Source organism: Anoplophora glabripennis, unplaced genomic scaffold (genome assembly GCF_000390285.2).
Source record: "Anoplophora glabripennis isolate ALB-LARVAE unplaced genomic scaffold, Agla_2.0 scaffold644, whole genome shotgun sequence".
Classification (NCBI taxonomy): Eukaryota; Metazoa; Arthropoda; class Insecta; order Coleoptera; family Cerambycidae; genus Anoplophora; species Anoplophora glabripennis.
In genome coordinates, this window is record NW_019417930.1 from 51,301 (window position 1) to 73,329 (window position 22,029).

The following is a 22,029-nucleotide window of genomic DNA, read 5'->3' on the forward strand; positions in this document are numbered from 1 at the left end:
GGGAAGGTGTGTAAGTGTTAGTCGTGTGGGGATGCCCCCTCACGGGGGCGTACGTGTCTTTTGGTGTATTTGTCTGTCTGGTATATTGTTTGTCGGGGGTCGCAATTTTAAAGAAATGTATTCTAAAGTAATGCAAATAACTGATAAATAAGTAAAAACTTACCTGGGCATAACCCCGGCACAGGTGCTGTAACAAAGATGCCGGCGGCGTCTATGCTTAAGCCGGGGATTAGGTCGGTGATTAAAAGGAAAGAAAGGGATTCTTTCCAGGTAGCCTTAATAAAGGCAGGTAGAAATTGCTCCTTGCACTACACTTTCACAAAAACACGTGTGCTCTGGTCGGCTGCCCGCTAGGAACTGCAAAACAATCGAATCCACTAATTTTTTCATACGAATCCCGCCGATTTCGCCTTGTCTAATAAAGTTAAATAGGTACCACTGAAAATTAAAAACGTTTAAGTCGACCTTATTGCTGAGACCCTTTTATTAAAGCTTCTTTAAGTTTTGATAATGTTTTCGAATTTCAGTTTAAAATTGTCGTTTAGAAAAACCGTTTTCTATAAAAGCATATATATAAACAAACTCTTTTACCTTAGCACTTTTTTTTAGTTTGTTCTGGGAGTTCTATATGTTTTTCGTGTTCTCTCTTCAATTTTTGCTCATCCCGATAGACGCGTCGATGATAATGTATCAGAAGGTAACAGTCGACTGGGCCAGATTCGTCGTGGACATGATGCAGATAACCGATGTAATCAAACTGTTCTTCACTGGGTTTTATCACGAAGAAAAGAGTAAGGTGATACTCGACTGCAACGCCGTAGCTAAGTAAGCGTTAACACTCACTAACTAAACGAAATTGTTAAGAAATTAATCGATTTTGTATTCGAAATCTATATTTACTATTATATTAGTATTCCAATCGTATACCCCCGCTTCAAAATTATTTTAAAAAATTCAAATTTGGGAAATCGCGCTATCTATTACTAACTGCTTCACACATAACTTGTCAGATGTCATCCGTAAGATGGCACTGGCGACAGAATTTTAGAAATAACGGAATTAAGCATTTTATTAATTTGAAATAATATGTTATGTTGCAGGCGATATTTAACCGGCCACTTTTTCTTTGACATCATTTCTTCTTTGCATTTCTTTCTATTCCCATTGAGGATAATGAATATTCTGGTTATTAACGACACAGAAATAATAAAAATACCTTTAAGACTTTTCAATAGACTGAAGATCGCCAGGATGAGCAGGTGGCTGTACATATTGGATCTATTTCGTCAGGTTCGTAAATTGTATTTGTTTGTAGTTACTTGGAAAAAAAACTGTTATTTTTAGTACATGGGTTACTCGAGTTACCTTTTTAAAGGCATCAAAGTCGTCCTTATTTTCTTCGTGGTGACCTTTTGGGCCTTCTCCATTAATTTCTTCGTGGAGTATTTCGTCGAAGTTTTCCTTAGTGGGGACGAAACTATTAATTTGGGGAACAGAATTTTTCGGAGCTACTACGAGGCTACGTTAATGCTCCTGTTGGTGGGCTATGGAAAGCACGACATCAAGGAATGGCCCGAGTACCTAAACGCCATTTTCTTTCTGTGCTTTGGATTCGGCCTACAATTGTTTGTGTATGGTGAGCACTTAAATAATAATAACTTTATTTTCAACAGGTACCTACGAAAACTATTTACAGGAATCATTTTATAACAAAAACACTAAACTATGTTAAAAAAAATATCCAGTAGGTGGAAGGTGGATTGCGCCTTGATCTTAATCACCAAAATGTTTCTGCCCAACACTACACCCTAACCTCAAATTTGTACCCTGATTGAACTTACTGGAATTACTTTAAGTTCAGAATAAACACGTATCACCCACAACAAATATATTGTTTAAAATCGCATTTCACAATGTAAATAATCTTGTAATAGCTACGAAAATGATTAAACACATCGACTTCTATCGTTTAAATGTAGGGACTAACAACACCACTGATAGTGACGTCACTAAACAATAGCGCATCAGAAATGAGAATCTGGTAATATAGGACGTTCTTGGTTACTCGTTCACGACTTGAATACAATTTTTCAGCCCAAATACTGCAGGTGTGGACGAAATATGCTAGCGCGGAAAACAAACACCATTCTCTGCACAAACAGTTCAAGGAATACATGAAATACAAGGAACTACCTGTCAGTTTGAGGGAAAGGATATTCTCCTATTTCCAGTTCAAATTCCACAAACAGTTTTTCAAGGAATCCGACATTAACAATATGGTTTCTCCGTTACTGAAACAAGTACGGTTACGGAGTTTGTAGCGACATTAATTTTTACTACCGTTTTGTTTTTTCAGGAAATCTTATTGCATGTAACAAGGAACCACATAGAAAGGGTCGATTTCTTCAAGTACCTACCTGAAAATATTTTGATGAAAGTCGTTGCTCAGCTCAAATCGGAGATTTATTTGCCTGGAGACGTGATTATCAGTGCCGGAACGACGGGCACCAGCATGTTTTTTATTTATCACGGGACGGTAGCTGTTTATACCCCAAGTGGAAAAGAGGTAAGGTTCGCCCCCAAATTTCAGTCATTGGGATGCCGCCAAATAGCATATGTGCAAGCCAAAACATTTTAAAATTTTTAGTATTTTTGAGATTATAAAGCAAAAATCTTTGTTTTCCAATGATGTTTAATTTTATTAGAATATAACTCACTCGTTGTAAGTTTGGGAGATTAACGGAAGGAGAATTAAAATTACTCCTCAATAACACTCATTACATTAGATTTGCCACCTGGAGGACGGTGCCCACTTCGGAGAGATAGCCCTGATCCTCAGCGAGACCAGAGTCGCCACAGTCATCGCAGTCACCGCCAGCGAACTGTTTATGCTGAAACGTTCGGACTTTCTGGCAGCCATCGAGCCCTTTCCCGAATTTAGGGACCAGCTGATAACGGTGGCGACGGAGAGACTGCGGAAAACGATCTTGCAAACTGAAAGCGAACTGTAGAATTTTTAAGACGAAACTTTTTTGGATTTCGTTGTTTTTAATTAATGCATTTTTCTCTATTAATAAAGCAATGTACAAGTTTTATTCCTTGTTATTATTTACCAAACATATTAAATTAAATCAAAATGAGGAAAACAGCGACAAACTTACATTGTGAACAATTTAAATTTAAGCAGAATTCGATCACGTTCAGAATGCTTACGAAGGGCAACGGAAGTTTCCACCGCTGTTGAGTTAAGAGGGTTCTATTTCAAATAGGAAACCACCAATACATTTTTATAAATTCTATTGCACAGTAGTTTGTGTAAATATGTATTAATAACGGACTTTCCCCCATTTTAAGGCAGACTTTCTAACATATGGACTTGTTTGAAATTGAATTTACTTTTTGGTATAAAGAAATTTGTAATTTACAATGCCGCTTGTGCAAAAGCGGTAAATTACAAAATTCTTTACTACAAAAAGTAATTTGTGCTTCAAGGTCACTCCATTTTATCGAAAATCTGCGTTAGAATGGAGGAAAGTCTGTTATTTGTGCATTAGTTCATATTTAGAAAAACTGTAATAAAATCTGTCTATAGAGCCCTCTTAAGGAGAAAACGCTTTACGCGGTCACGGTCCCCTCTCATCCAAACAGTGCTAGTCTTGATCACGCACGGCGGAGTTCCTTACCATGTTTTCTAATGTATGCATTCGCACTAGATGCTCCTGAGCTCATCTCGCTCGCATTGCGTTCTCCGCTCTTTTCCAAAGAACTCGGAAGAGCGTGATGCGATCGAGACGATCTTTCTCTTCCGTAGAACTCATTTTCTTACCTACTACAACAATACCGCAACAATTTAAAGGAGGGCGCGAGGAGGATTGTGTGCACTTGCCAAATCCGACTTATTTTGTAAAAAACCACGATCAGCTCGGCCCAGAACGCACCGCAACTGCCTAATGTGTTTTCTCCTTCCATATTGCCATTTCTGAAAACCAGCTACTGCCATCTGACTTCACACCTGGTATGATACGACGGGATGGTAAGAGGGTAAAAAAACAAACTCCTAAGTTAATACATCATTACCACCGGTTGATTTTCTTACATTTTTATTTTCGTGTGAAGTACCTTTGTGTAACGTAAGTGTATGACTTAAAAACTTATTATAGTATTTTTTCCCCGAAAAAAAGCTATAATGACTGGCCTATCAGGAGAAAACGATGTTGTTGGAAGAAGACGATATCAGATTATCGACAAGTACCAAGTGAGAAAATCTTTGTAAGACTTGTTTAACATTTAAAATATTATGGGATTGAACTCGGAGAGTCAAAAACTTAAAGCCAGAAGCCTTGAAAGAGGAATCCGATATCAGTACTCAAAGATTAGCCGCAAGATTTCAAGTATGTCATATGCAGTAAAAATCAGGTGAGTAAACAGATTATTTTCGTATTTTTGTGTATTTCATTTATCGTGATTTGTTTATTATTGTTTGAGATTACTTTAGACTCATATAAACAAGTATTAAATCACTAATATGCGTTTTTTTTTGTTATTTATTATGTAATTTGTTGCTTGTATTCGTGAGAATTTGTAAAAATGCTTTTAGTACGTTTTAATTTGTTGATAAATATTCAAAAATTAAAAACAGAAACTGGATAAGATTAAAATTTGTATTTATTTCCTGTTTGATTATGATACAAAACCATTTTGTCATTAAATCATGCCCAATTTACAAGAAAAATTCAAAACGCAAATACTTCAAACAAACTTTCCTTATTACATTACCGAGAACTACTGGAACTCGACCTAGAATGCTTCCTCCGCCTCGGCGGTGGACTCCTCGAATGCGGTCGCCTCCTCGGTGGACTGCGTCTCATCATCCTCGGCGGCGTTCTCCTTCTGAACCGCGGCGGCGTGCGTCTGTGCATCGGCGGCCTCCGGTGAATCATCGGCGGCGACCGCCTGGGGGGCAGAGGTCGCGGTTTGGGGATCAAGACGGGGGCGGCCGTGATTTCCTGCCCGTCGATCTGGCCTCCGTCCATGTGTTTCATGGCGTTCTCCGCCTCGTCGGCCGTGGTGAATTCAACGTAGCAGTACATCCGTCCCAGGTGCGGATGGAGGTGGTCCTTGGGGAACTCCACGTTTTTTATTGTGCCGTACATGCCGAAAATTTCCAGGATGTGGTCCTTGTTGACCGTCTTGGTGAGGCGGCCGATGTGGATTTTCGTGGGACGCGGGGTGGGGGAGCGGCGACGGCGCTTCCTCGGGGACCTCGATCTGATAAGCGGAAAAAATGTTTGCGTAATAAGAAGTACAGTAAAAGTTTTACAAATGAAAATAAGGAGTATATTACTAGACTTTTATAAACTATGTTTATACAAATACCAAGCCACCGATATATCACACAAAATCACAGTGAATATCCAACCTTACCTTGATCTATTCCGGACGTGGTTTTTATCGTCTTTTTCCTTCGCTGGGGAACTAATTTTTTTATCCTTCTCCTTTTCCTTTTCCTCCTTCTTCACTTCTTTATCCTTTTCCTTCTCTTTCTCCTCCTTCTTTTCTTTTTCCTTCTCCTTTGGTTTTTCAGTTACCTTCGGTTCCCGATTCTTGGTTACAGGCTTCGTAGATCTAGATCTATAAATATCAAATTAACATTACAATTATACAAAAAAAAAAAAACACGGTTACCTTCTCTTGGACCTGGTTCTTTCGTTATCACTACTCGATGATGACGAATCGGAAGATGAACTGCTAGACCGGGAACTCGAACCTGAACTTGAACTGCTGGATGATCGCGAGCTGGACGAACTACTATCAGATGAACTATAAAAAACAGGTAAGTTAGACCCGAGTAATTATCTAAAATTGTTTGTATTTTACCTGCTTCTACTATCGCTGCTGCTGGAACCAGACGCTGAGCGTTTTTTCCTATCCCTGCCCCTTTCCTTCTTCCTGTCCTTATCCTCCGGCTCAGAATCTGTACCAGGTTTCGCCCTACAATAAAGTTTGATGTGATTAAAATATTTAAAAGCCAATAGGTTAGAAAACTTACATTTCCAATATCTAATGTACTGTAGAACTAGCTCGCACGATGTAAGTACACTATAAATACGCACTTCCAATGAAACTAATAAAGTATAAATTAAATATTAAAATTCAAGGCTACAATTTCTTTCAAAACAACTAAAACTGTAATCACTTCGCTTAATCCACAGCGTCCATTACATCCACCACAAAACAGAAACAGACCGTTTAATCATTGAACACTAAACTTGAAATTTCTATGTCGGAAATAGTAATAGTCCATGGTTCGTTGTAAATGCCATTGTTTTATTGTTTATAGCAATTTCCAGTGGGGAAAACTGGGGCTGTACTCGGGCAGCACTGACACCACTGGTTATATGAGAATATGTTCTGGTGCAATCTCAATGGAATGACAATTTTTGCGTGGGTTTCTGACACTATAGGTTATGTTTATGTTTTGATTTTTATTCAGTCAAAGTAACAGTTGACCAGTTGAAGTTTTTCAAAGGTACAATGAACCAAGAATTAAATTAGAAATTTAAAATAAACGACGAGGAAATTACATTGTGTATTCCTGTAGACGAAACGGATCACTTATTTAAGTTTGTAGATGACATATTCAATGAATCCTTCCACTTTTGGCAGTTGTTTGCGTATAACTGGTATAACATACATTTTATCATCATCACTNCAATTTCCAGTGGGGAAAACTGGGGCTGTACTCGGGCAGCACTGACACCACTGGTTATATGAGAATATGTTCTGGTGCAATCTCAATGGAATGACAATTTTTGCGTGGGTTTCTGACACTATAGGTTATGTTTATGTTTTGATTTTTATTCAGTCAAAGTAACAGTTGACCAGTTGAAGTTTTTCAAAGGTACAATGAACCAAGAATTAAATTAGAAATTTAAAATAAACGACGAGGAAATTACATTGTGTATTCCTGTAGACGAAACGGATCACTTATTTAAGTTTGTAGATGACATATTCAATGAATCCTTCCACTTTTGGCAGTTGTTTGCGTATAACTGGTATAACATACATTTTATCATCATCACTACTGCTACTTGATAAAAACGATAATAATGGAGCAACAACTTTGTCCATATTTACCGCCATTTTTTCTTGTACTGACACCGGCACCAGCTCCAAGACCTCATGCGAAATAATATGCACTCAGAGCAAGAATTGTTGCTCTAGATTTCCAATGGAATTTGAAAATTTGCGCCGACTTGATCAATGGAACGTCAATGGTGCACTTCAGTGTGCAACAGTTTTCTCAATGGAAATCGCTATAAGAACAAGAGCAAGTACAAAACTAATCTGGAGTGGAGACCTTAGACCGTTTGCATCCAGATGTCGCCTCGGTCGATCATTGTAAATTTAACGTCTTCAATAATTCAGTAAAGGCAAATTGTTAAACCATTGTCTGTTAAATGCAGCACCAATGTTGTTATTATTACGAATCCAATGTGATTTAGTAGATTATGCTTGAATAGTTTAAAAAGATAGAAACAAAAAGCGTTTATCTGTCAGATTTGATACTGACCGAGATGCCCTCTGGATGCTTACGATGTAAGCTGTACTTACTGTAAAGGTGCATTCAGAATCAATTTGCTAGCCAACTTACACTTCGGCACGAAAGTCTGCACGGATTTGACCATTCAGAATAAAATTCAGGCGACACTTGGTACATGCGCGTTGGCTTCAACTTAAATCAGCTGTTTTAGCTGTATACTTTAGTTTACATTTATATTTTGTTTTGTTTTCAAAATTTTAAATTAAAATGTACAATAATCCATAATAATAAATAAAGTGAGCCAATTCCAAGCTGCTCTCGAGTTTAGCGACGAATTTTTATTACAGTGTATCTCCAATTACAGACCACTCTATGATAAATCTGATTATAAAATTGAAAAAAAATGTTGGGCTCACTGAAACGAGCTTCACGAAGAAAATTTTCATAAAATTCATGATTTCTCCGGGCCGTTAGAATTGGTCTTACTCCCCCAAGACCCAGAAGTCTTAATGGAGTTTTTTTGCTCGAATTGCTATAATAGCTGTCTTTTTAAGTAACAACAACAACAGCATTGTTACCTATAAAAGAGGGAATAACAAGTTTCCCATTCTTCCATCGTGGTTAATCAACATAATGGTTAAACTAATTTCAAAATTCCATCAAATTAAAATTATGTTGACATTTTATTAAAACAATCATATTGCGCATATCCCGTAACCGGCACGGAAGTCGGCACGGACGTCAAAGTTTGCAGCTTGCGAGGTTTCACGCGCACTTCAACTCGCTTGCCAGCTCGAGATTTTATTCTGAACGGCTACATTGAAATGCGAAAGGTAAGCACGCGTGGCCAAGTCAGACTTCGCCCGCGAATTGATTGTGAATGGGGTTTAATTTATCGGTTTATAATCACGGATTGTACGATTGAAGATCGGAAACTTATTTTTTCCAAGCTTTTTTTAAACAGACTTCAAAAAATATAATGCTTATCCGGAAATAAAAAAAACAAATTGTAATAATTCATATATTATTTTTTCCTGATTTTTATACAATTTTCAACATAAAAACGTTAAAAAATACAATTTTTAAACATTAAAAAAAATATAACTGTAACTAATAACTGTAAATCCAGAAATCGCTTTATACAAAGGAATTATTTTTACAATGCCGGAGTAGCTAAAAAACAAAACAGCGCTGAAGGAATAAAAAAAAGTAAAAAAAGATTATTCACATAATTATATCATGCTTTCAGCTTTTCAAGTAAATACTATAAGCTTCAAATATGCAACGAAACTAATTAAATATTACAATATTCTGCAAACGCGAATATTCGACATCGTTCGCTGCACAGCCGAAGCCTACAGTAACAAACAAAACATTTCGATTAGGTATATAGAGAACAGACAAATAAATCCAATAAATATTTTGCTTTTTTTACTGCTCCCTGAAAAAAAAAAGAAACGCTAGATATGCTGCACTGCAACAAATTCATAACATATTTTATAGCACAAATATTAGTCCACAATCAACCAACCGTTTGTAGTCTGTAATGAATTTATGTACAACTTTAATATACTGTTCGTCAGTTTATAAGTATCGGTCTTCGTAGCAGGATAGCTCACTCACTGAAAAAGAGTACCTTTATGCGGCTGCTACCTAAAAGAAAACATACACTACAACCCTCAAGTGACAGTGGGACGCGAAGTAAACGGAACTCTCGTGGTGTCTGATCGTGATTCTCAATTAAAATGGTGCCGTTCGCACACAACACCCGTGACAATTTGCTTTGCAAATCACACTATATACAAAAATTCGGGGTTTCGTCTGATATCTTCTCACACGTTAACCAAAGCGAACTTTTGAAGGAAAAGTTTAAGGGACGTTTTCTCATAAATATCGAGGACATCCACCGAATATCGAAACGTAAATAATGCGTTTCTTAAAAATGGACGTTTAGGTTGATTAAAATTATAGTCTTGATTAATAAAATATCTTTATCCATTCATTAGATCCGAGTGAAATTGAAATTGTGACTTTAGATTTGTTTTACGAACGATCTAGGATTATAGATTTGTTATACTTTTAAAATTTAGCAATAAAAGATTTTTTTAATCTTATAAATGTTCTATTTCTCGAAAAGTTGCTATTGTTGTTTATAGTGTTGTGTTGTGTATAGAGGGTGTCCCACCACAAACTCCATCGATCTGGGAAACCGCCCGAAGGATTTTTTTGAAATTGTGATGGTGTGATATGAACCGTGGGGCCTACCAATCTAAAATATCTTCAAGGTCCTCGTACTTCCGTACTTCCTGTATATTATTGCATTTTTGGAAACATCATCCATTTTTAAGTTAAAAACATATAGCACACTCCATACTTAGGATTGACCGTTTCCGAGATATTTTGAGTTTTAAACAAAAATTGACAGATGCAGACTGACAACAAAATTTAATTTAATAAACATAAGTTTATTTTTTTGTGCAAATTGGACATTTTGTAGAGGAAGACCTACTTTATCGAATTTGACATGAAAATTTTCCAGTTTTTATATAGGGTGCTCAAAAAAAATTTATCGAAAATGAAGTTCAGAAAATGTGGAAAACTCGAAATTTTTAAAAGGAAACCCCTAATTTTTTTTAAAGTATTCGCGTTCTGCACTAAAATTAAGTGTAACTTTTTTTAAAGTTTCCCTATACCTAAATCTTTCCATTTTATTTACGAATAAACATTTCTCTTTCCTTGAAATGATGTTTTCATTTATTTTGTTTCATACATTTTAGGTTGGCCGTGACAGGTAAGTAACAATCAACATGACAACTGTCACAGGTTTATAATTGTCAAATTTATTTAGTTCCTTGTGGGTCGCTGCTCTAATACAATCCGGTGATAGATGCCGTTTTATTTGGGACACTAAAAAAAAAGTGTGTGTCTAGTCTTCCAGTAACAATAAAAGAAAACTCTACACATAGAGTAAGGCAATCATTTGAGCATCTATCACCGGATTCTATTAGAGCAGCGACCCACAAGGAACCAATCCGAAGGTGTGAAAAATGTTTAGGAAGTTGAGAAGTTGAAGGAAGACATTTCGAACATTTATTAAAATAAATTTGACAATTAAAAACCTGTGACAGTCGTCGTGTTGATTGTTACTTACCTGTCACGGCCAACCTAAAATGTGCGAAACAAATGGAAACATCACTTTAAGGAAAGGGAAATGTTTATTCAGAAATAAAATGAAAACCACTGGGTTTAGGTATAGGGAAACAAAGTTACACTTAATTTCAGTGCAGAATGCGAATACGTTAAAAAAATTAGGGGTTTCCATTTAAAAATTTCAAGTATTCCACATTTCCTGAACTTCATATTCGATAAATTTATTTTGACCACCCTGTATAAAAACGGGAAATTTTCATATGAAATCCGATAAATTAGGTCTTCTTCTACAAAATGTCCAATTCACACAAAAAAATAAACAAGTGTTTCCGGGAATACTAAAGAGTGATCGCAAAAAAAGCCATTTTTTCGCCTATTTTTGAGACTATGACAAGAGGCGACGGGGAAAATCCTAAAAATATCCAAATACGACGAGTATTTGAAAAATGAAAATGAAAATGAGCATCACTTTCAGTTTTTCGAAAATCACCCTTATTTAGGGGTGGAAAAGACAAAAAAAGTGAACAAATTAAGAATCATCAACAGTTGTAAAACCCCAAATATTTCTATGTTGTTATCAAAATAATATTATCAACGTGAACATATCTAATTTCGCATTTGACACGGTCTTGCTCGGATTGAAAATCAACCCATAATATCCCTAAAGGGGTGAAATCATCCCCTAAACGCCTAAAAATGCAAAAAATGTATTAAAAGTTACATTTTTTCTTTTTCTTTCATACGTGATAATTGAACTGTTAATAACCCACAATCACTAGATCCGAAGGAAAATACCCCTAAATGAGGGTAAAACTACCCCTAAGTTCAACCATCGGCTTCAAAGTACATAAAATAATTATAATGCACGAAAAAAATGTTTCGAAATACATTCGTTAGAATAATTTATACACAAGTACTCACATACCCCCCATCAATCATCCCTCTCAAGGGGTAAAATCATCCCCCAAATATACAAATATTGTAGATGTGAAAAAAAATTATTTTGACAACATAGAAAAATTTGGGGTTGTACAACTGTTGATGATTCTTAATTTGTTCAGTTTTTTTGTCTTTTCAAACCTTAAATAAGCGTGATTTTCGAAAAACTGAAAGTGATGCTCATTTTCATTTTTCATGCCGAGTTTTTGGATATTTTTAAAATATTTTTAGGATATTTCCTGTCACCTCCGTCAAAGTCTCAAAAACAGGCGGATTTTGCGGTCACCCTTTTGCCGAGTCTGCATCTGTCAATTTTTGCTTAAAATCAAAATATCTCGGAAACGGTCAGTCCCAAGTATGGAGTGTGCATGTTTTCAACTTAAAAATAAACGCTCTTTCCAAAAATGCAATAATATACAGGGGGTTTCATTTAAAATAAGAAAGTTAGTATCGACTTCCCGGTATAACCGTAAGTTATAACGATGACCTTGAAAATATTTTAGCTTGGTAGGCCCCATGGTCCGTATCACACCATCACAATTTCAAAAAAATCCTTAGAGTGGTTTCCCAGATATCCATCGATGGAGTTTGTGGTGGGACACCCTCTATACAGGGTTATCCAAAAGTCCCGGTGCGACAGAAAAACTTTCGAAGAAAGCATTTTGAGAAAAAATATTTCTCACAAAAGTGTAAGGATTTTTCCCTGGCTATCTGATGGTGACTTTGAATTTGACCTTAACTTTGACCTTCAAGGTCATTTGAAGGTTAAGTCAAGTTTTTTAAATGAGAACCCCTATTTTTTATTGCGGATTTGGAAAGAGCAGGAAATTTTACATCCAATGACGGTCTTCACCGTGACTTTGACAATGACCTTCAAGGTCAAATGTGGGTTGACTTCCAAAAGTCCCGGTACGGCAGAACTTTCGAAGAATGCATTTTGGGAAAAAATGTTTCAGACAAAAGTGTAAGGATTTTTCCTGCTCTTTCTAAATCCGCAATAAAAAATAGGGGTTCCCATTTAAAAAACTTAATTTGACCTTCAAATGGCCTTGAAGGGAAAGTTTTTCTGCCGTACCGGGACTTTTCGATAACCCTGCATACTGCACAAACAAAAATAGAATGTTTTTTAATCATACTTCGTATAAAAATCGACGCGTGTAAAAAATGGACCCCGATGTCAAAGTTAATTTTATCGCCAATCGTACTACGATTTTGACAAGCTTTTTTTTTTGAATTGTAGGTTTATCTTCAACAACCACACTAATACGAGTTTTTGTTGAAATTTCAGTTTTCTGCATATGCAGGGTGGAAGAGTTTTTTCTGGAAGCTAAAGTAACGAATCTCTACTTAAATCACCCTGTAGACGCATTTTTTTTACCAATCTATTTTTTATTTGTTATTTCATGCTAAACTAGGAGCATTCTGCGCTTTAATAACTTTTTTTAAATGACACTTTTTGGGAATATCAAATATGGGCTGTGGGGAAAACTAAACGAAATTAAGGGTTTTCGCGTGACTGAAAATAAAGAAAATTCATCATTTTCAAAAAACATTTTGCATTTCTTAATTTTATAGTTACATGTTCTTGTGCTTAGTACTACTCTGTATTTTTTTTAAACTGAAATTTGTTTTTTATTTTTTCTCTTTTATTTCAAATAAAAAAACATTTTATCAGCATTGCTGAAGAATAAACCTATAATAAAAAAAAAATGGTTAAAAACGTATCAGCCGTTTGCGAGAAAATTATTTTTAATGTTCGGGCTCCGTTCTGGTTACGAGAAGCGTATTTTTTTAATCAATTCGAAAATAGACTGGGATAGAACCGAAGTACTGCAGACAAATTAAAACATTAGATTTCTTTTAATAAAAATCGTCAAAATCGTGTAAAAAAAAATAAAAGTTAAGACCTTCATCGTAAATTATCGGAAAAGGTAGGTGAGAAACATCACTTTCGACGGTACCTAGTGCGGCGATCTGAAACGATAAAACCCCATTTCGAGTGAAACCACCAGAAAAAAAAAATTGTAGTGTATGCACTTTGCAGCTACCACTATTCTGGGTCCGAGGACATAGCGACGTCACCATTCGTATTAATAACTAGCGTATCATCCTCGTTATAGTCGATACTCAGGACCGAAGACCTCCTAACGCGTTTCACACGTGTCCTCTCGTTCTCGGACTCCGAGTCGGTCCTTTCCTGTTCGCACACACTACTGTCACCATTCTGCCGACCGTTCGCCATCTTCAGCGAACTGTTCTCCTTCTGGAGCACCTGGACGGCGTCCTTGGCCTTTTTCAGCTCCTGCTGCAGGATCAGTATGGTGCTCTGCATGCCCTCCACATCCTCGTCCAGGTCGGCCAGGAACGAGTCCAGCTCGTTCTGGCTCTGCCTCATCTCCTCCGAGAAGCTCTTCTGCAGGGCCAGGTCGCTCTCCAGCTTGGCTATTCTGCCGGAGCTCGTGATTTTACCCAACTCCTCGTTCTCCTGGTAGAGCAGGCGGCATTTGGCCATGAGGCGCTTGCCCGTATTCGAGTCGGGGGTGAACTTCCACGCGGACAGTTCGTTCTGGGTGTCTTCGAGTTTGAGGCGCGTCGCCTGCAGCTCGGATCGCAGCTGCTGCACGAGACTGTTCACCGCGGGGTCCAGCAGGGCGGACCGGAGCGACGACGCCGTCGGGACTTGGGATGTTTTTAATTCGTTCAGTTGACACTGCGGCAGAAAAATGAATTAGACCCAGTTTTGGTGTGGGGTGGATTCGTGTATTTTTATTTTATTGGTATTCAACAGGAAATTACACTCAAATGTTCTTAACATCGCTTCTTTTCAACACAGAATACTTAAATTACAGCAAATCTTACAGCAAACACATAAAAATAATAGTTGGAGTGACAATGTATAATATGGGGACGTCGAATAAGTTCTCGCTGTTTTAAAACGGATGGCGTTATCAAAACCGCGCTTTTAAATTGGACACATGCCATATTTTGCGCCGGAAAAAGAGTATTTGCGGGGAATTTTACTGAACTACTTATAGTACAGTCATTGAAGCTGAAAATCAGCTGCACCATCCGAATTCTTTGAAACTGCATGGATTTGCATGAAAATTTAGAATAAGGCTCATCTTAGGCTCAAGTTCAAAAGGGACATAAGCCCGATTGACGCTTTTTGTTTTTTAGGGGTAAAAACTACCCCTGAGTGAAAAAAATTGAAAAAATGAAGGTTTAAGCATTCTATTGATAAAAATCTTGTTCAAGCACAAAGATTAAATCGTGTTCCATATTCTCGAACATGTTTTATGATATATTTGATCTTTTCGATCCTTAAAAACTACCCCTATGTTAAAAAATTAAGTTTTAAAGATTTGGAATGATTAAATCGTGCAATTATTTAAAATAAAAGTTACTTTATAGCTAATAAAAGAATTTTTCCCTTTCAACCCCTAACAACCACTCCTGTATTGACAAAAATGATAAAAAAATGCTTTAACGGTGCAATTATTTAAAATAAAAATTCCCTCATTGCTTATGAAAGAATTTGTATCTCATAACACTTCAACCCTTATAAATCACCCCTGTGCTAAAAAAATGATAAAAAATTACCGTTTTATATCTTGGAATGCTATAATTGTGCAATAATTTAAAATAAAAATTCCCTTAAATTGTTTATGAAAGAATATTTTACTTTTGCCATTTTCAGCTCTTATAAACTACCCTTTTACCAATATTAATGTAAAATATTTTTATTATAATGGATTTTTAAATATAATCAATCATAAAAAAATTGCTACGCTGCATATAAATAATCACACTAATTTTTTTACTTATTTTATTTGTATAATATAATATATAACATAAAAATGAGAAAGCCTATTTTGCTCCGAAAAAATGTCATTGGTTTTTTTTACCATAAGTCGGTTAATTTTGAAGCTATAGTATCCTACAAAAAAGCATTTTAAAGATAATTTCAAGAGATCGTTTGCATATAAAACCTTTTAAGTCCTTCGTTTTTTAACAGGAAAGGATTGAAAGGCTCGAGACAGGTCGTTTTTTCACTAAAATGAATACTTCAAGCAGCGATATCTCCTTTATTTTTTACGCTATAGGAATAAAAAAAGCAAAATATTTGTTGAAAAAAAAGCTACATTTTTGTTGTCTATCATTTTTTACGTATCTTTCATAGTTTCAAAGTTATTATATAAATAAGGCAATTTTTTTTGAATAATGAAAAATACGTTTTCAACTTTTACCGAACATTATTAAAAAAATACGCATTCTAAACCGATCTAACTTCAGGATTGTATGAAAAACACTAAAACAAAACTAATTGTAAAGGGTCTACGAATAATTTTAATTCTGATGGAAATGGTACAGCATTTATTGCTCATTTTTCCTTAAAAAATATGAGCAACCCATCTGTTTTTGACGATAACTCCTTCAATTTTGCTCTAATTAACTTTTTTAAGTGCTCATTTTGAAGGTCTTTTTGAGTACTACAAAAAACTCCTGTAGCATCATACACGTAAAATTAATCCTTTATCCGTTATTTGACGTTGAATACGTCGATTCGAGTATTCCCCCCAAAACAAGTCCCCTTCCACTAACCATATTTCACTTTGTATAGGACGTACAACACTTTTTAAAAAACGATTTTCTTTGTTTTATTTATAAGCTACATTTTTGTTTATTACACTTTTTTAAATAAAATGTGTAGTTTTTGAGTTATTCGTGAAAAATACTTTGAAAGTGTTTCTTTTTCACTCAAAATTCCAAGTTTTCAATTTTTGAAAAAAAAATGTCCACCCCCGAGAAGGGGTGTCAACCCCCAACAGGGTGGAAGCGTCAATCGATGATATGTCACTAATGTTCATTGACCTTATCTGCCATATTTCAAGTCGATTGGTTCAGTTTCGAAGAATTCGGAGGTGAAAAGCTTCAATGACTGTACTATTTATTCAAAAGAAATCTGAGCTGAAGCACACAGAATAAGTCATACAATTGTGAAATACAAGAGAAAATTGTAAGGGTGGCACTCAAACGTATTATCTACAGAAAAATGTTTTAAATAATTTATTTCAGTAATTTATGTTAAAAAAAATTTTTGTGGATAAAAATTGCTCTAGCGCACTGAAACAATTTAAAGATGAAAAATTGGAGGCATTACTTCATAAAGACTTATGTTAGACGCTAACCCAACTTGCAGAATCATTAGGAGTTGATCACATAATAGTTCTGAAACGTTCGAAAGCATTAACAATGATTTAAAAGCAAGGACATTAGATGCTGTACGAGTTAAAATCAAGAGATGTTAAATGTCTTTGCATGTGTAAACAGCTTCAACGGCAGAAAACGAAAGGTTTTTTGTATCGTATTGTGACTGGCGAGGAAAAATTGATATGCTACGATAATCCTAAGCATAGAAAATCGTGGGGCAAATTTGACCATGTGTTGCATCATCGGCAAAGCCGAATATTCATGGTTCCAAGTTTATGCTCTGTATTTGGTGGTCAGCTGCGTGAGGTTTAATATGACCTGCCCGATGCGAATGAAATAATCACGGGAGATCGCTATCGACTACAGTCGATGCAATTGAACCGAGCATTGAATTTTAAGAGTGCCAAAAAATGGGTCAATTGTTTGATAGCCTCAAAAGGCATGTCGTTTTTTCGACATAGAATTAAAAAGCTGCTAGAAAGATGGAAAAAAGTAGTGGCTAACAATGCATGATACTTTCACCGACATGTTTTCTACTAATTTTTTTAAATAAAGCATTAATTTCCACGAAAAAACAGTGAGAACTTATTCAACATCCCAATATTTGGGTAAAACAAACAGCAGATTTATTTGTAAATACGACTACGATTTCTCATAGATTTTTCTAGCTTATTAAACAATTATTACTTAATTTTTTATATTATTTCTCAATTGCAGTAGTTATTTTCTAAACTTCGTCAGTTACTGTAAAAATATTCACATCACAATTAACATAGCACTAAAAATGGGTACCAATGCTTCATTCGATTTTGAAGATCATTTTCTCGAATAATTATAGATTTATTCTGTTCGAATAATACTAAAGTAGACTTGACTTTTACTGAAAGTTCAGTTTTCATCATGCAACAGTGCAAAAGAGGACGTTTTTTTCCTTCAAAATTTGAAACACTAGTCGCTCCAGCTGAATTAGACAACATATACTTGAAACAAACTGTATTTTGATTGTGTGCCCTTTTCTCGTCATTTATTCATTTATTATTACTGTATTGTAAAGGCGGGAACAGTCTAAACGTGGGCTTTGTAATATTCACAAATGTCATGCACCAAAAAACTGTTGTGCATGAATGTTCTCTTTGGAAAAGCGAAAGGAATACTTTTTTCTGAATATTCTTAAATTTCATGCTAATGAGTGCTGTTTTAATTGTTTGAAATACTGCTTCTGTAAATATTGAAAAAGTATTTTTGACAAAATTTGAGAATATAATTACAAGAATGTTTGAGAATAACGAAAATTTTCATTTCATCCAAAAAAAAAAATTAGCACGTTTCTTAATTTTACAATTATTACACAGGGTGTTATTTAAGTATGTGGCCAAACTTCAAGGTTCTTTGAATGATTCTAAGACGAAAACTTTATATAAACAGGTCTGGTACTGCTTCGTTTTGAAGATACAGGGTGTTATACTTTTTTAAAAATTCGTTTTTTTGTAAAAATCCTTTAGCCGACATTGTTGAAATGTGGCAGTGTTATTTGTGGTAGAAAGGGGCTAATTTAGCCCTAACTAGATTAAAATGATTAAATCCAAATCCAGTGGCGTCCCGGGGGCACGTTAACCAATATTTTTGACAAAAAAAATATAAGCCAGACTTTTTTAAACTTTTATAAAACTTTTCGCAATAAGCAACTAGATACAACTTTTTAGCCTCTTGATTTTTTTTCGTATCTTGCTCCCTATTTTGAAAAAAATTAAAATCACTTTATTGCATGTCCGTGCGCAACTGAAAAATTTTTTTAATAATTAAAACAAAAATTTTTTTTAGCTCGCATAAATTTTTAACAATTTCTAAGACTAGAATAGATTACTGATATGGAAAAAATAACAAGTACACCCCAGTTTTTGATAGTTTGGTAGCTTAAATTTTTTATTGTTGTCCCAAGGACAAAGTGATTTAAATTTTCTTTCTCCAAAACAGAAGCAAGAAAAAAAATTCAAGGGACAAAAAAGTTGTATTTTTAGTTGCTAAATGAGAAAAAAACTATTGAAGTTTTTAAAACAGTCAGTGGCCCACATTTTTTTTTGTTCAAAATATTTAAGGAGCCCCCCGGGACAACACTAATTTTAATCTATTTAGGGCTAAATTAGCCCCTTTCTGCCAAAAATACCACTGCCAAATTTCAACAAAATCGGCTAAAGGATTATTAACGAAAAAACGATTTTTTATGTTTACATAAACTTTTCGTCTTAGAATCACTCAAAGAATCACCCCTAGAAGTTTGGCCAAGTACTTAAATAACACCCTGTACAAAGAAAACAGGGCGCTAAAAAGTTTCAAAAAATTTTTGTTTTTCTCCAATAACTTTCGAACATTATAAGACAATGGAACGAAATTTTAGCCTTAGCTTAATTTGATAATCCCCTAGCAACAGGAAAAAGATTGACTTTGTAAGTTACTCAGTGGCGTGCATATGAATTGTACCGTAAGGTTTTTTGAACAAAATTGTGGTACGTCACTGGTAAAAACATTTTTTTATGATCCACTTTTTATTTTAAACAAAATTACCCTCTTGCATTTTATTTCTAGCTCTTGTACTTTTTCCATAAATAAAACTTTTTTCCCACTGCTAACATAGGAAAATAAAAATAACAAAATTATGAAGTATGCTTTGACTCGGCATTGAAAAAAGATTTTTGCATTGAAAATGATAAAAAACTAGATTTTTTGAAATTTCTTAGCGCCCTGTAGCTTGGAAAAGAAAACCCGTAGAGCATAATTTTATATGACAAATATTTATTTTTTGAAATAAAAAATCCACCGTTTAATTTATTCCCAATCTGTACGTTACACCCTGTATGCTACCTTTGACAATTGATAATAACCGACTACTAAAAAATAATAACTGACAACTATAAATAGCGATTTTAAGGAATTATTGAAATAGATAGAAATATTGGTGATTTTAATTTTCATGAACATTTTCAGCCATCGCACTGATTTACTTTCTATTTTTTTTTTAATTTTGTCTCCTCATTTTAGGAAATTCTTTTTTTTAATCTTGCTTTTCTAAGAATTGAAAAATTTGCAGTATTTTCACAAAAAACTGGAAAATATTCATAAGAATGTTCGACAATAAAAATAATTTCAAAAAAATAGAAAAATGTTCAGTGTTTTATAATTTTGGAACAATTATATCTTGTAGAACTCACAAATTTTCAAATTCTTCTCGTTTATGTCTGTTTGTTTTCATCTATTCTAATTTGTGCACCATAAAAATTCAATAAAAACAAATTTCCCGGTATTTTATTAATTATGTACAAATTTTTAATTAGAGATGACAAGAATAAAAAAATAAATTGTTCAGAAAAGATTAAGACATTCGTTAATTTAACTATCCTGAAGAAATAATTCTCTTGCATCCTGTGTTAAAAAATAATTCAATAAAAAATTATATTTCAGTATCGTTGCATGTAATAAACTTAAAATTCAAAAAAAGGTTATCAAAATCAATCTAGCCATTCACATTGAAATTGGGGCCCAATTTTAGTACCTAGCATGTCAATTTTGATGCAAAGTGTAATCAACTTATATTTACAGCTCATTTTGAAAGTCATTGACCCACAATTTGCCTCTGGCAACAATGAGAAATCACTCTATTATTTACATAATAAAAATGTGCGCTAGATTCTTAAATATGCGTTTAATAACATACTCTGCAAAATAACTGCACCCAAATATTATACCTTCACTGTAGGCAGATACCGACATTATGAAACAGGATTAGTCACATTTTTCCATTACTCTTATACTTTAAATAACAAACAACTGCTTAAAACAGACGATTTATCACTGAGAGGAACTTTGTATTATAAACTGGTTTAGCGTCATGGACTGTCAAACTGTCAACTTTGGCTAAGGAAATTTTGAAAGAGTAATGTAAACTTGATCGGATCACTCGTAGCACTATCAGCACCGGGCACAATGTTAAGAACATTTGAGAGTGGCGGCAGTGACTACTAACCACGTAATCTTGCATCTCCTGCTCCTTAGCGGTCAACCTGCGGACCAGGACCTTCTCGCGCTGCTGGGAATCTAACAGCTGGGCCTTGAGCCTCTCGGACGTCTGCCGCAATTCCGCCAATTCCCCTGCAATGAGCACATGTTAACCACCCGCCACTTCGCACTGCTCAGCACGTCAACACTACACTGCACCATCAAGATACAGCACATAATGCAACCCCCCCATTGACACTATTACGAATAATAACTGAACTAAGTACCTTCTTGTTGAGAGGTTTTCCGTTCCAAATTGGTCACATACGAGTCCTGCTGCCTCCACCGGTTCTGCCACTCCAGAGGGGTCAAAGTGCCCATCTCCTGGTCGGCGACTAGCACCCGGCTGGGCGCTCTGTCTCTGTCCGCGGGGCTGCTGGGCTGGGGGACGTCTCCGGACTCCGACATCCTGAAAGCCAGCAGTGAGACACCGCGATTAAAAATGCTGTTTTACCATTTACGAGTCGGCCATATTACGCCAAGCGAAGCCGTGGCCTTCGTTGTGTTTTTTACTTAGTTTACTTACTTTGCAGAGATTTCTGTTCGATTACAACTAACTCACTAACTTAAATATCCTGAAAGGTTCACAACACCATCTAAAACTCGAAAAATAAACCATCTAAAAACCGGAAAAACTAATATACTGTTTCTAATTCATTATCCAACGCCATTTTACACTTTTTGACATTACGTTGCATTGCACAACGAACATGGACGGCTGAACTGATCGGGTCTGTCGGTAAAGCGGAACCAAGGAACTAATTCAAATTTGAAATTGGTTCAGGTCTTGGCTGGAAGTGTTGGAATTCATAGAACAAATTTCTATGGGTTAACTTAACCAGTTGGCATCTCTGACTCGATATGTTCCGCCTCCTGCGTGCTTATGGCACAGCAGGAGGGAGGAGGGAGGAGGTAAGGTGAACCAGTGGATTTCTAACACCCAGTCTTTGGTAAAGGAGGCCATGAAAAGTCTAGTTAATTCTAATAAACCGCAAACCAGAGACGAGCTAATTCAAAATATGGCTGCAGCTGCATTATTAGAAGAGCAAGAATGTGTTTTAGGCAGCGGGTGCAGGGGGGGGGGGTGGAGGGGACATTTTAAAAATATGGCTGCAGCTGCATTATTACAACCAGAC

At 35.5% G+C, this 22,029-nt stretch overlaps 2 protein-coding genes across 2 annotated transcripts in view; one reads left to right on the forward strand and one right to left on the reverse strand.

The window, feature by feature from the left end:
- Window positions 1-3,064, forward strand: part of LOC108908791 (potassium/sodium hyperpolarization-activated cyclic nucleotide-gated channel 1-like) — a 14,385-nt gene extending 11,321 nt beyond the window's left edge. Inside the window, exons 2-7 of the mRNA XM_018712929.1 lie at window positions 610-825; window positions 1,101-1,290; window positions 1,345-1,625; window positions 2,051-2,300; window positions 2,357-2,566; window positions 2,787-3,064. Coding sequence (XP_018568445.1) covers window positions 610-825; window positions 1,101-1,290; window positions 1,345-1,625; window positions 2,051-2,300; window positions 2,357-2,566; window positions 2,787-3,011 — 1,372 coding nt within the window. The 3' untranslated portion in view covers window positions 3,012-3,064. The remainder of the gene's footprint in view (window positions 1-609; window positions 826-1,100; window positions 1,291-1,344; window positions 1,626-2,050; window positions 2,301-2,356; window positions 2,567-2,786) is intronic.
- Window positions 3,065-4,772: 1,708 nt separating this feature from the next.
- Window positions 4,773-21,598, reverse strand: LOC108908792 (pre-mRNA-splicing regulator WTAP). Its single transcript, XM_018712930.2, has 9 exons — window positions 21,420-21,598; window positions 21,121-21,302; window positions 20,862-20,986; window positions 13,684-14,342; window positions 6,070-6,099; window positions 5,878-5,991; window positions 5,686-5,820; window positions 5,425-5,631; window positions 4,773-5,268 (listed from the first exon to the last, which is right to left on the reverse strand). The coding sequence occupies exons 2-9, from the start codon at window positions 21,299-21,301 to the stop codon at window positions 4,773-4,775; spliced, it is 1,947 nt and encodes a 648-aa protein (XP_018568446.1). The 5' UTR covers window position 21,302; window positions 21,420-21,598.
- Window positions 21,599-22,029: the final 431 nt, after the last annotated feature.

Bases quoted from the DNA above. Each gene is read 5' to 3' on its own strand.
- LOC108908792 (XM_018712930.2), bottom strand. From the start codon at position 21,301: ATGTCGGAGTCCGGAGACGTCCCCCAGCCCAGCAGCCCCGCGGACAGA. The intron at 5,992-6,069 runs GTACATTAGATA...ACTTTATTGTAG, and splicing joins TCGTGCGAGCTAGTTCTACA to GGCGAAACCTGGTACAGATT. The intron at 5,821-5,877 runs GTAAAATACAAA...TGTTTTTTATAG, and splicing joins AGCAGCGATAGTAGAAGCAG to TTCATCTGATAGTAGTTCGT.